The sequence below is a fragment of the Solea senegalensis genome, linkage group LG3 (genome assembly GCF_019176455.1).
Source record: "Solea senegalensis isolate Sse05_10M linkage group LG3, IFAPA_SoseM_1, whole genome shotgun sequence".
In the NCBI taxonomy this organism is placed as follows: Eukaryota; Metazoa; Chordata; class Actinopteri; order Pleuronectiformes; family Soleidae; genus Solea; species Solea senegalensis.
Window position 1 is genome coordinate 24,946,986 of NC_058023.1, and position 13,901 is coordinate 24,960,886.

Here is a 13,901-nt window from a genome sequence, read left to right on the forward strand (position 1 = left end):
TACAAACTCCACACTGAGACATATGTTAGTAAGCATTTGAGTTTATTGAGGAGTTTTGTTTCCATTTACACAGATTTGGTATTCAGTCCATATGTAACATCAAGGCAACATTGTGGTGTTGGAACACATATAGACTTGCTTTTCCAGTATTTAGCTGTAGGTAACTGGACTTGCTTGAGTTGAGGTGAAGACTTACAGTAACTCCAGTTCTGGAGACCTGAAGAAGCCTCTTGGTTTAGAGGTGAAATGTCTTTAAGCACGTCCAGTAACAGTCCAGGCTAACTACTGAGGATGACTGAGAACCTTCACAGACATTGACCTGCATTGTTTTATTTTACCTACAGTATTCTACTGGTTATTAATAGAGTAACAACTTAATGTCATTTTTCCCCCCAGTTAATTCTGGAAAAATCACAAGTTATAAGAAGAGACTAAGCTTTTCATGATCAACAAGCATCAAACTAAAATTACTGATAGTCTTTTAAATCAGTAGTTATGGGTCTGTTACCGTTTACAATCATTCAACCTTCCTTTAAGAAGCTGCGGATATGGGTGTCAACCACGTTATAAATCAGTCAAATCATTCATTTATTAAATAAGTGTGTCACAAAAATGTAAAATGCATTGAAAGGATAAATGCCACTGTGCTGCCAGTGGCATTTTCTTTTTAAAAAAGGGATTGCGTTGTCATTTTGTGACTTCAGTGTGTGCGACACATTCGTCTAAAATCGAACACCGACAGTCATTGTCTATTATTTTATTTACAGTACAGAGCCTTTCTGCCCGACAGTGTTTAAAAAAAACAACATTTAATTATAAAAGGACAAAGCCCTACAGCGTTGTTGAGTGAAGGGATACATGATAAAGGGTTTAAGTGCTTGGCTTGACAAAAGTCTTGACGCTAACAGTCACCTATGGAGAAAATGTATAACCTTTTTTTTCTCTTATTTTTTTTAAATGATATTTTGTCAGTATCGTTGCGTAAACATTGCACCGGTAAACATATTTTATTTCTAATATTGATGAATATCACAGTGAAGCCATCAGAGAGGCTTGTTGGCTAATTGTGAATGAGAATAATGTGATGTGTCTCCGTCTCTTGCAGTAAAAAAGAAATCATTTTTCCTCATATGTGTTGTCTGCATGCTCTTCTTCATGGTGATAATGTCGGTGTTACAGGAAAAGATCGACTTGATTCTCTGTCCAGAGCATGTTTGTGTGATTATACATATTTTCATACTAGTTTTCTGTTTATCACCTCATAGTAAAAATAAAAATTATTGTTTTAATTTGTTTTCTTTTTAAGAGTTAGACAAGATTTAAGTTGTATGTTCAACTTTGGCCGTGTTTACTCTTTATGCATTTATTTGCTTCAACCGACTACTTTAAAATGCCTTTAACTTGCTTTTTACTGAATTTCACTCATACATAAATCTGTATTTGCTTTACCTAATATGCAATTGGTTTAAGTGCTCATATGGACTAACTTTATTTTCCATAAATAAAATCCAATTTTTTTACAAAATATAAGAAATGGCAATAGTCTATAATTAAATGATTAAAAAAAGGCCCCTAAAACTGGGTTTGTACATTATTTTACATCGTGTTTACAGAGTTGATGAAACCAGTGTCTATAATAAGTACATCCAAGATCTTCTTTATGATTATTAGTTAAGTTATCGCATCCTGTGTTTGCTGTTATTGAGAACTTTATTAAAAGCTTTTGAAAAGCAAAATGAAGTGTCAGCATAACTGAGAAAATGAAAGCGATATGACCACGTTTTGGGATATTTGTTACAAGCAGAGTCCTTGTCCTGAATATGATCCTGAGTCGTACAGTAGGAGCGTGCATAGATGAAAACAGGTTCAAACAGCTTAATCCAAACTGTCACTGGTTGAATGAAAATGGCAGGTTTTTATAGAATCCTTTTAATTATTTATTTATTTATTTATTTTTAATCATCTCATTGTTTTTGACTGCTTCCAGTGAATTCTGTAGTATTGCTATAGAGATAGTCCCCGAAACCTAACACCACACATGGAATGTAATGAATATGGCTATTTGGCCACAATGTACAGTACAAGCCTGGTATCATGGAGAGGTTGAAACGGGAAGTGAGGAAGTGCTGGTGGTGCACATCCTCACTGTTCATTGATCCTGGTGACAGAGGATGATGATTCAGCCAATGCATTTTAATTTACTGAATTGTTGTTTTTTTTTTGGAGTTTAACCCTCTCTCCATAGTCATAGCATGTCAGATTTATTATTTTATTTTTGTCATTGTTTCAATGACACTTACTTAGAGTTTGCAGCGTAATTTATTGCAGAACAGCCTCTGTCAAGTGATACTATAAGACCTGACTGAGGGAGAATTTGTGTGTATAAAGTGGCAGCACAGGGGCAAGACAAGGGTTTTTTTCAGGTTTTTTGAACACCTCTTTCTTATGGCGCTTTTCTATCATATAGTTCTAGCACGGCTCAGGTTTTTTTTTGGCTTTTCCATAAAGCCCGTGGTATACTTCCGCAAATCGCAGACCCTGGTATACTCCCACGTCAGGGTCCTGTAGTATCCATCTTTACCATTAGGTGGCGGTTCAAATCTGGGCGCAGGAAATGGGACGCACTCCTACCAAGTCTAGTGTATTTTAGCGACAGCACTGCCGAAGGCCTGGCGATCGTGAGCCGAATCACAACCTGCTCAGCCATATGTTGTGTGCTCTGGTCATGTGGGAAGTACTGAATTTATCTTTTGAATTAACTGATTCTAATGATTCAGTACAACGAAAACAACTGCTAGGCCCACGCTGAGGAGGTGTAATGGAAAACGACGTGCCCGATACCAATCCGAGTAGATCCGAGTAGTGCTAGAACTGTATTAGTGTTTTCAGTCATATGTCCAACTTTTTCAGCCGTTGCACTTTACTTGCTCAATGTTGCTGTTGCCTCTGCCGTCTGTTTTGACAAATCACTTCCTCGTAGTCTTAACACTGCGATACTGAGAAACACAAAGAGAGTCATGTGCAGCTGATGGGCTTTTAGCCAATGTTTCAAACTAAATTCACCAGGACTGAGTGTATGCACTCAGTTGAATTTTCTTTTCTTTTTTTTCTTTTTTTAAAGTAAGCCTGTCATATTAAATGTGACACTATCAGTAGTGAATCCAGGCCTCTGTGCCTATTTGTAGCGTCTTTGATGGCCAGCTCTCTGGTTGTCTCACTGATATGCATCAGCAGCAGCAGCAGCAACACAGAGCTCCATGTATAAAACCTGTTTTACATTATGAAGTAATTCATCTGCAAAACGGGACGGTCTGACCTTTTATATCTAACAACAAGAAGTAGACCATATGATACATGATTCTTCTCATGTAGGACTCACTTCTTTAAAGGGACAAATGTTGAGATGAAATTACCAGGTGATGGTAGCAAATGCTTGTCGGTTAACAGTTGCTCGCTAGGCACTTAAATAAAGAGGTAGGCTGAATAAAAAATATTGCCAAATATGAAATTAAAATGGACGTTTGAGAGTGAGAAATAGCTGAGGTGACACGGAGGGGTCAATATTATGTGGTAAGATACAGTTGGCCATTTTACAAAATGTACAGTATAAAGTGATTGACAAACAGTGTCAGTTTGGAGTTGTCGTGTCCTTTAGCTTTTCCTGTGCTAAATTATTCATCGACTGTGTTTCTATATTTAGCAAGCGGAGAAGTATAATGTCATTGCCACCGAGCTGATTTGAGCTATCGGGATATTTCAGCATCTGTACCAGACATTTATTTTTGTACTGTGGAAACTTTAACCCCTTTTTTCCTCCCCAGTGAGTTTCCATGAGCGCTGACGTTGAATTAGGAAATTGCAGATGTTTGTATTTTATACTTGGGCACAATTTCAGTTCATTTTATAAATGCTGTGAGATTTTTTTTAGCAGAACTACAACAGCTTTTTAATTAAACTGAGCGAGGTGATATGTTTTCCCCTCGTGTTTCACCCCATTCACACATTATGTGTCAATTCATTTATCAATAATTCATCTCTCGCTCACTGAGTTTCATATCCCCCGTCATGTCTTGCCAATTGAGTCAAAATCTATTTTAGGCTCCAAATGCGAGAAACTGTTACTCATGTCCTTTGCACAATGTCTGTGACTAAGATCTACAAATGTGGCATTTACAGTAGGATGTGACTTGACTTGGTCCTCGTTGGTTATGGACGCCGTAAGGTTGATCGAGGTCGTGACACTTTGGCATTGTGGTCTTTTTAAAGCCACATTTTATTTTTGGACAACAGTCTCATCAAGGCCATCCAGGAACTTGACCAAATCCGTTTTTCATAGCTTGTAGATGACAACTTGATGTAGAAGGTAGAAGCAGAAGTCTTTATTATCTTAACTCAGGTTTCTTAGACCCCGTTCAAGCCTGTTAACATCACTGCTCAGTGGTTCAACTGCACGCAAATAGTCTTATGTAGAACTGTTCACACCTGGCATTAAAATGCGTCCTGGATGTGTCTCCTGTGGTCACATATGATCAGATCTGGCGAAAAGTAAAAAAAAGCTCAGCTTTTGCTGTTGTATGTTTTAGCTTTACAAAAAATGAATGTGTGTGTTATCGTTCACAATATATCGGGGTAAAAATAATTGCGATAAATGCCTTGTGTTGAGTCGTATTTACGTATGCGACGCACTCGCAGCCGAGCGTGCGGGTTGTTCATGTGTAGAACGATAACAAATGTGGTGGAAGGCGGTGTTGAGGAGCTTGTTTCGAGGCTCCACTTTAATTGTGTGGAAATGGTTTGGCTTCAGAAAGTCTGACGTGGGGCAAACGTGCAATTTGCAAGATTTGTAATAAATAAAACAACAATTATTAAGCATCGTAGTACAACAAATTTTCTCCCCACCTCAAACATGACCCTACACCGGACCCTGCGACGAAAGCCAGAAGAAACGCGAGGAGGCAGCCCATATCCCCCGCTCCTAGTGGACACATGCATCCTCAAACCTCCTCCGACTGTGTTTTCTGGGATCCAATCTGAGGACACACTCAGTACGGATTGGGAAGATTTAGACCTGTACCTGCACAGTCTGCACTCAGTGATCGGATGACTCGGGACAAATGTTAATACCAGGTCTGAATGAGGTCTTTCTCTGTGTGGCAGATATGGGTCATAGTGAAGTCTCTACACAGGAGCCGTTTCTGTGTAGGGAGTGGTGGTCATGGTTGAGGCAGCCTTCGTTGCGATGCACAATGAGCACAGGAAAGTACGAAGCGTCCTGATAATTTGGAGGGTTCTCCTCAGTGGTCTGCTGATCTGACAGACAGTGAGTGCTCTCTGTGGGGCAGGACCGTTCATTCAGACTCCCGCTACTCCTCCACGGGAAGCTGCGCCTGGAGCCATACAAGCGGCCCAGTGAGAAGCGGCTGGCGCTGAAGGGGATGCGAGGGCTCGTGGTGTTGCAGATACTGAGGGCGCTGCGAGAGAAGATGGAGGAGCTGCTGATGGCACGGTGACAGCGTTCACAGTTCTGCCTGTAGCCTCCACCTACGGAGTAGCTGTTGCAGCTCCCAGAGAGCTGAGCCAGGTCCATGAGAACTGCCTCTGAGTAGCTGGGCACCAGCTGCTGATTGGAGCGGATGTGCCACTCGAGTTCTGTGCTGTCGATTGTGTTGACTCTTGGGATGTGACGGCAATACGGCCGCTCCTCAGATGGTGTTACTGGCACAAAGTCAAAGCCAAACAGCTTCTCTACATGGTAGTGAACACAGGCGGTACGATACTCCATCAGCACCCGCAGAGGCCAAGAGAGGGTGAAAGCAGCTGCCACCCAAAAAGTGGAGTTCGATGTGTACCAGGGAAGCTGATTGGGGTCAGAAAAGGCAATCATATACTCTTTAAAGTCTACATTCTTCAGATGCATGCCCTCACGGGCCTCCATGTAGTCATCCAGACCCTCATTCTCTGTGAAGAATCTGGCCCGCTGGGTCAAATAGGTATTCTCTGACTCAACGCTGGCAAAGCTAAAGCACTTTGTGAACCTCAGCCTGGTGATCGGGAAGCTCTCCAGACCCAGCAGTTGCTTTGAGATGTCCTTAACCCCACAGTTCCCATAATCAAACTCCGCCTCTGCCACGTGAGTGTTGACTCGCTCGTGGTACACCTGCGTGGTGGTGTAGGCATCTCCGTTACGGTATCGTGTCACTTGCCGTGTTCTCCTGACATAGTGGTAGCTGATGGCCTTCCACCAGATGCAGGGCGTGGCCTGCTGCATTCGTTGGACGCGCTCGACCACAGTCTCCACATCCACCTTGTACTGCAGCACGTTCTTGGTGTAGCAGTGCCAGCACTCCACCAGGTGGACCACATAGAGCATGACCAGGAAGGCCAGAGGGATGTAGATGTAGCCGTTGGAGCAGGGACTGTCATGGTACATCATAGACTTTCCCTTATAAGCGCTGTCGAAAGAGAGGCGCGTGACTTTGGTCACCTGGCACCAGGCCATCACCCCGATGCAGCCGTACATCAGGAGGGACAGAACCAGGCATTTCCAGTGGCTTTCCTGACACAAGGACTTAGACAGGGACTGTTTCTGTGGTCGCTGCTACAAGGTGAGCAGAAGAAATAAGCAGAAAGTCACAAAAACAATACTGTAATAATAAATAATAACCAAATACATGGTAACATCAAAGCATTGAGGAAACTAGTGGGTCGGATTGAAAGAGTTAGTGACATCTATCAATTAGTTATGTTCCCAAAGTGCATCAGAGAACTATGGTGGCCTTTGCATGCCAGAAAGGATGTCAATGTTCTTTGTTTGCACTGTAAGCCTCCATTTTAAAACATGCTCTGATTGGTTTGTCCTTTCAGGCTGTTGTAGAAACAGGGCAGAGCTTTTTCTAGAGCTATTAAAACCAAACAATATATATTTGAATGCAAATATACACTAAAACAAACATAGTTATGGTTCGTATATTCAATTTATAAGGATAAACCCTTCTAATTGTTACATACTAACCATTAAATTACACAATTTTACTGTAATAATCGTTATTTTAGTTGGTGAACCTTCGGTTGACTATAGAAATTTTGTATAAACTCAGAAACAGTAAAAAAAAAAATGCTCCCACATATAAAATATTTAAGGGTATTTTCCTGTGTTGTAAGTGCTTTTACATAGTTTATGCATGAGCTGTGAACCGACGGCTCATGTCATGGTCTGACATGGCCTGTAATAATTGAAAGAATCGCCCACTTATAAAAGCAAATTCAGGAAAAAATATTAAGTATACCTTATGTATCACTGGTGTGTGGATGTGTGAGTGGCTTTGGCACATGGCTTTATATAAATATGATATCTGAGAACAGGAAAGGAACAAGAGATCAGCAACAGCTCTTCTTCTTTGGACACTGCACTGACAAAGGTTTAAAGCCCTAATCTTAACCATAAACAGTTAATGTCTAACTAACTGTAATCATTTTAAATGTTTTTCCAATGAAAATGATTAGGTAAAAATTACCATTTCCTCCCATATCATGAGATCACAATTTCAGTCAAAATAATGGCAATTATTTATTTATATAGAATCGTTCAGCCCTACGTCTAACCACAATTCAAATCTTAACCATTTCCCATTTCCTCAGAAATGAGGTTCTGGCTCATTAGGACCAGGACCATGACGAGGTCAGTGTTTATGCCAGAAAAAAAGGTCCTAAGGTCCTAATTTTTTACCTCATAAGAAACGGCAAAACTAAGAATACATACAGATTCTGTCAAGCCAGCTAGAAAACAGCAGTGGGATCACTCTGGCAGCATAAATAAAGCCAGTGCCATCTTAATCACCTCGGGGCACAGCAAGCCCCAGTGCATACATCAAGAGCGAGTCACACCTTTTGGGAAAACTGCAACACGAAACCTGGCAGAAATTCAAATGCCCCGAGAAAGATGAACTGTAACAAAATCCATTCCAAACCTCTGCATCACAGACATCAGAGTCTGCCAAAGCAGAGTCTGTCGCTGCATTGGCTTTAAACACTTAGTGTTGTACTGTAGCAGCAATGATTCGATTTAAAGAAAAAACAACAACCAACAAAGATTATCTTTTCCTTCTATTACACAGGTCAATTTCTGACATATGAATAATCACAACAACCAGCATCAGTGCATCGATGGATTGAATTTAGCATCGGCTCTGTGCTTTTAGAGTGACAGACAAGCATAAATAATAGATGCTATTTCACCATAATTATCTTCACCACCTTGGTCACATGGTCCCCATCTCCCCTGCCAACCTAAGGCTACACCCCACAGAGCAGCAGGGATTAACACTTTAATTCCCAGTTGAAATGAACCCTCCTGCAGGCGAGAGCGTTTATTCATGAGCACTGTACGTGTTTAGCAGCCTGTTTAAAAAGGCAGGAATTATGATGACGAGTCATGAAGCAGAACACATTGTTAGTTCCAGTGAGTAACACTGAGGAGGGTTTGTTGACAGAAATGTAATATGCTGCTTTTCCACTACATGATACCGGTACAGTACGGCACGACTCGCCTCAGCAGATTTTTGGTTTTTTTTTTGCTTTTCCATTAGTGATAGTACCTGGTAGCTGGTACTTTTTTTTAATACCTGCTCTGGCGAGGTTCCAAGCGTGCTGAGTCGATATTATGTGTATCAGCCACTGACTAGTCAGAGCGTCACCACAGGAAGAGTCATGAGCGTGACATCCGACACAAGAATCATAGCGAACAATGTAGTTAAAAAGACTTAAAAATCCTGAAAACATGGGTTACTCTCCAACATATAGCATGGAAATGTCTAAAATTTGGTGTATTTAGCAACAGCACTGCTGAAAGTCTGCGATCTGCTGTATTTTAGTGCAGTGACCGTGTCAGACGGAGTCTGTGCTCTTTTTAATTAACTGATTCTAATGATTAAGTCACTAGTCATTTGTTTGGCAGTTTCATGCAGCCGTGTAGTGATGACTCCGCCCACGAGGACGTAGTAAAGTAATGGAACAAGGAACTAAACCTTGTAGAGTCGAGCCGTGCCATGCCGACGCGAGGCAGGACTATGTAGTGGAAACGCGCCCATATATGTATTACCCATAAGTATGATGGGTATCTGCCGTCTCTCCATTAGATGTCACTAATTCTCACCAAGTGGGCTATTAAGAGAGCAAACATATGACATTTCAATTAAAGGAACTGCTTGTATTCAGAACAGAATTGTTCCTTGGGGCTGTGGACAGCACAAAGGAGACTCACCACATGAAATCAGTGTCATTGACACATTTGATAAACATACCCCTACCTATATCCCTATATCCCTACCTTGGCTGCATATAAATAGGAACAATGACCTCTTTTTACACCTAATACGTCACATGGGGTCACAGAGAGAGAGGGAGCGAAAGCCAGGAATATAGCATAAAAATATCAATATCTTAATGACAATCTAAAATCTGAACATAAACTGGAACACAGTGTATTTTTGTATTCAAAACATGCAGAATTTTTATTTTTTACAGAAAATTAAGAGAACACACATAGTAAATGGGCACCTGAGCATGAAATTGTCATTAGGAATAAGTATAAGGTGTTCTTTCAGGGAAAAATAAATGAAATATAACACTCCAGTAAGAATCTGTGAGAACCAATGAGATTCACAATTCCCGGCACCACTGTGGTGCTTTTACCTGAGTTTCTCTTCACTTTATAAGACTGTCTGTGTTGCATATAAAAACTCCCTCGTGGCATGGATATGTAACTGACATGTATGTTTTAAAGGAAGTCTAAACAAAGTGGCAGAAAAAAAAACAACGTAATAAATGAAATCAGTATTTCCTTGTCTGTCTTTAAAAGCAACAGAAAATGGGCCAGTTTTATATTTTACTTTGCTTATCTGCTCTCACTCAGTGTAAAAAGCTCTTTCTGTAACAAACCCTCATTCATTTTAGTTTTCTCCTACGGAAATAAAAAAGCTTTTATTCTGTCGCCGTCTCGGTGGCAGTCTTAGGACAGAGCAATATACGACATTACGGCAATAAAAAGCACTCGCAGTAAGTTGATTGGGGTGCATTTCCATTATCGAGATAGTCGTAAATGGGGAAAGTCATTAATATTAATATATCATGTGAGTGGCATGAAATACAACGTACAGTCCTAGTGATTTATTTGTTTTCAGTGCCACAAGGGGGAGCCTGCATCTTTCACTTTGACATGTTTACTAAAAAATGTGTTTCCTTAGTTACAGTTTTTGCTAATGCAAGTTAATTGTTTCTATAACATTTTTTATATATAATTTTGTGACTTTTTAAAACATTTTCTCGCAGACATACTTTTGGTCACTACCATGGTTGCCGGGGTAACCCACATACCGATCAGAGAAAGTTGAGGGTGGTGTCTGTCTGGACAAAAGAAGCCCTGCTGTGTGGCTAGTGGTAACTCAAAATGTGTTTGTTCACCATAATTCCTGCAAAATTCACCGCATCGCCCTAAGTCTCGGTCAGATTGTGATTTTCACACGTCCTGATGTGCACACCAAGTCTGGTGAGTTTCCATGCATCATGCAGTCTTGTATAAAGAACCTAAAAGGAATATGTGAGTATCTTACCAGAGACCAATTACTTTGGTTGAAGTCACTTTTTTATAATATTACTTAAGTTCAGTCTTAAATTATATGATATTTACCGAACCTAAGTATCAAAAGTCATTTTATGATATGAAATATACTTAAGTTTTTGAAGTAAAAGTATTTAAAAAGTGAGTTGGAGTAGTTCAGTTAGGATTGAGCCATGGTAGCTCAGTGGTAGGGTGTGTTGACTTTCAACTGGAAGGTAGTGGGTTCAATTCCTGCCTCTGCTAGTCTATATGTGTCCTTGAGCAAGACACTTAACCCCATATTGCCAACTCTTCTTCTGATTTTATTTGGTAGTAACGAGTAACAAAAATTGTTAGAGGAAATGTATGTTTATATTCAAGACTCTAAACAAAAAACATTTTAAAGCATATTTGTGCAGTAATCCCAATTATATAGTGAATTGCAGTTATTTTGCTCATGATTATTGCGATTATTGCCATATAATTCCATAATTCCAGGTAATGTTTTATTTTTTTTCCTGAGGACCTACTTAAATCCTTTCCCAGACTCCACAAACGTCCCTTAATCCCATTTTGGAAACATGTGAATATCTGAGTGGAGTTGGAAGACTGTGAAGCATGCAGGAGGAGGAAATTCGTGCATGCGCACACTCTCGGGTGCGCGCTTGGACGGTTCAGGTTCATGTGTTAGTTCTGCATATTATTAGCCCACTGATACAATTACGTTGTAATTCCCCACTGGTGCGTTTTACAGTGACCCTCAATTAAACCCCTAATAATCTCATTATCATTGTTGTGATCCCAGTGAAATGTGTCACAATAATTACACGATTAATTTACACGACATTAGGTGAGAAAACTGGCCTGTATTCTGCAAACAATGTTTCCTCACCTCGTCACGGGGACTGTCCGACTCCTCTTCGGGCACGGTGGTGGTGGTGGTGGTGGTCTCGGTGGCGGCAGCGGCAGCGGCGGCGGTGGTGCTTTCACCGTCCGCTGCAGCCGATGCTGGGGACATGGTGATGAAGACACAAACACCCGGGCATGGATCTCCTGTTGGGATGGGGTTTGTCTAAATTAGGCTGCAACATAACCGAGAGCCCCTCTGCGCATCATCCAAAGGAAACCAGTTCAGGGACGCAAACGGTGAAAAGATGCACCATGATCCCATCATCATCGGCAGCAGCAGCCGCAGCAACAACATCCTCGTCCAGGTGGGAAGACGGGAATCCCGTCATTGTTCCTCGCTGAAAACACCGAGACTCCTCCCGCGAGGAAAAGCAGAAACGGCGAGATGATGATGGTGAGGAAGAGCAGACAAGACTGTGGAGCTGTGGAGAAGGACAAAGACGACAGGAAGCGGCACGTGTGAGCAGCCACCCCAATACTACAGTATAGATCACACACATACACAGAGGCGGTGCTGAACAGAGGAATCCACCCACTATACATCCCATTAACTGCCCATGACTTTGTCTCTGTGCACATCAATAATATTATATCCATATATTGGGTTGTGATGGTAGGAATAACGGGGGTAAACGGTGTTTCCTAAACCACAGTTTGCGTAAAATAACATTAAAGGGCCAGTGTGTAACAGTGAGTAAGGCGTACTGGCAGAAATTGGTATTTTATTAGTTTTATTTAACCTTTATTTAACCAGGAAAATCCCCTTGAGATTACAAACCTCTTTTTCAAGGGAGTCCTGGCCAAGATAGGCAGCAGCAGGTACGAAACACTCAACAGTCACAAATTTACACAAGCAGAAAACAAATGAATCCAGATTAAAAATACCTTTTTGTTAAGTATTTGCACATGATCAAATGATTTTGGTGCTTGCACAGAATGCCAACTTCGACGCCAGTCTGACTAAGAATTTACATGCAGGAGTTATAATTGGACTATGAATCGCATTATCCATTATTAGTCTGACTAGTCTACACCAAAGTCCATAGAGTAAATCAGCAATTTCACATCACAGCATGTTGGCGATTTAATTTTTGTTGCCTCCATCATTAAGTTCAAATGTGTTATCTTGTGACTTTGTAGTGTGAATGTGAACATAAATGAATCAAACTTACCAATCATGACAGTAGAAGGCCAGCAGTGCCTGTTTTCATGGGAGCTAAAAACACCGATTTTCTTTTTGGACTTTGGGTGCAGTGAAAACATTTTATATTTCCAGCCAAAGATTGCTGCCTAATAGTGATGTAAAGTAGAAAACATATTTTTAAGGTAATGTAGACCTTGGTAGGCATAGGCTTTATGAAGTGAACCTCTTTATTAAGTGTTTTATTCTTTGCGTTCAGTTTTGCTGTTACACGTGAGACATTTATTAAAGCATCAGTCAATCCAGAAGGCTGCAAAATGTGGTGCTGATTTCTTATTTTATTTGGAAGACTGACTGCCAGTGGAACAAGTTTGATAAATTGTTGGAGCAACATGACATTTCTTTTTCATTTTTCTTTTAATATGAAATGCAAGAAATAACAAGATTGAGTAATATATAATGTATAATTTGGCATTCTTTTCATTCCTTTCTTTGCACACATCACTGTTTACAAAGGAACAATGCATTGTACACTGTCAGCACACACACAAACCCACAGTCCGGACATTGGACTGGACCGCTGGCACAAGCAAACATAACAGTAGATGACATGAAAACAGATGGCAGCTCTTGGCAGCAGTAAAGCTTTCTCTCTCTGACAGTCACTATTGTTTTACAGGCTGTATTTACGATGGATCTCTAAAAGCCCAGAGCAGTAGTTGTAGTGTAAGTGAGCCCCCTAAAGGCCAAACCACAACAAGCATCTCCCAAAATAGAAAAAGAATCAAGAGGTTATCGCTGGGTTTTGTCCCGTTTCTCCTTTTTGATGTTAAACCTGCTCACAAACATGATTTACTTTATTTTTTTGAGCATGTATTTAAAGTCCTGACTGGATCAACCAAGTTAATGTTTCAATCTTCCAATGCTTAGATACTAGAGTTGTTTATTTATAGTGGTCTTACGCAATCCTGTAGTATGATATGAGAACATAAAACACACAGCTGCACTGATGATGATAATAATAAGGAGTCACTTATTAAGCTTTTCATGATACATTACGTGTGAGTTAAGTTTAGGGTTTTTGCAGATTCTCTCACACAAACGGCAAGAAAACACCCCCCACATGAATCATTGTTTGTCTGCAGCTTGTTGTTGCTTCTAGTGACAAATCTGGTGCAGGTATACACTGTATACCCACTACAAAAGGACCATGATTGCATTAATAACTACTCAAAAGTGTGCAAGGATACAGTGTTG

General features: G+C 40.6%; 1 protein-coding gene across 1 annotated transcript; it reads right to left on the reverse strand.

Moving 5' to 3' along the window:
• Nucleotides 1-25: 25 nt before the first annotated feature.
• tmem151ba (transmembrane protein 151Ba) lies at nucleotides 26-11,986 on the reverse strand. The gene is made up of 2 exons (XM_044022359.1): nucleotides 11,487-11,986; nucleotides 26-6,598 (listed from the first exon to the last, which is right to left on the reverse strand). The coding sequence occupies exons 1-2, from the start codon at nucleotides 11,610-11,612 to the stop codon at nucleotides 5,165-5,167; spliced, it is 1,560 nt and encodes a 519-aa protein (XP_043878294.1). The 5' UTR covers nucleotides 11,613-11,986; the 3' UTR covers nucleotides 26-5,164.
• Nucleotides 11,987-13,901: the final 1,915 nt, after the last annotated feature.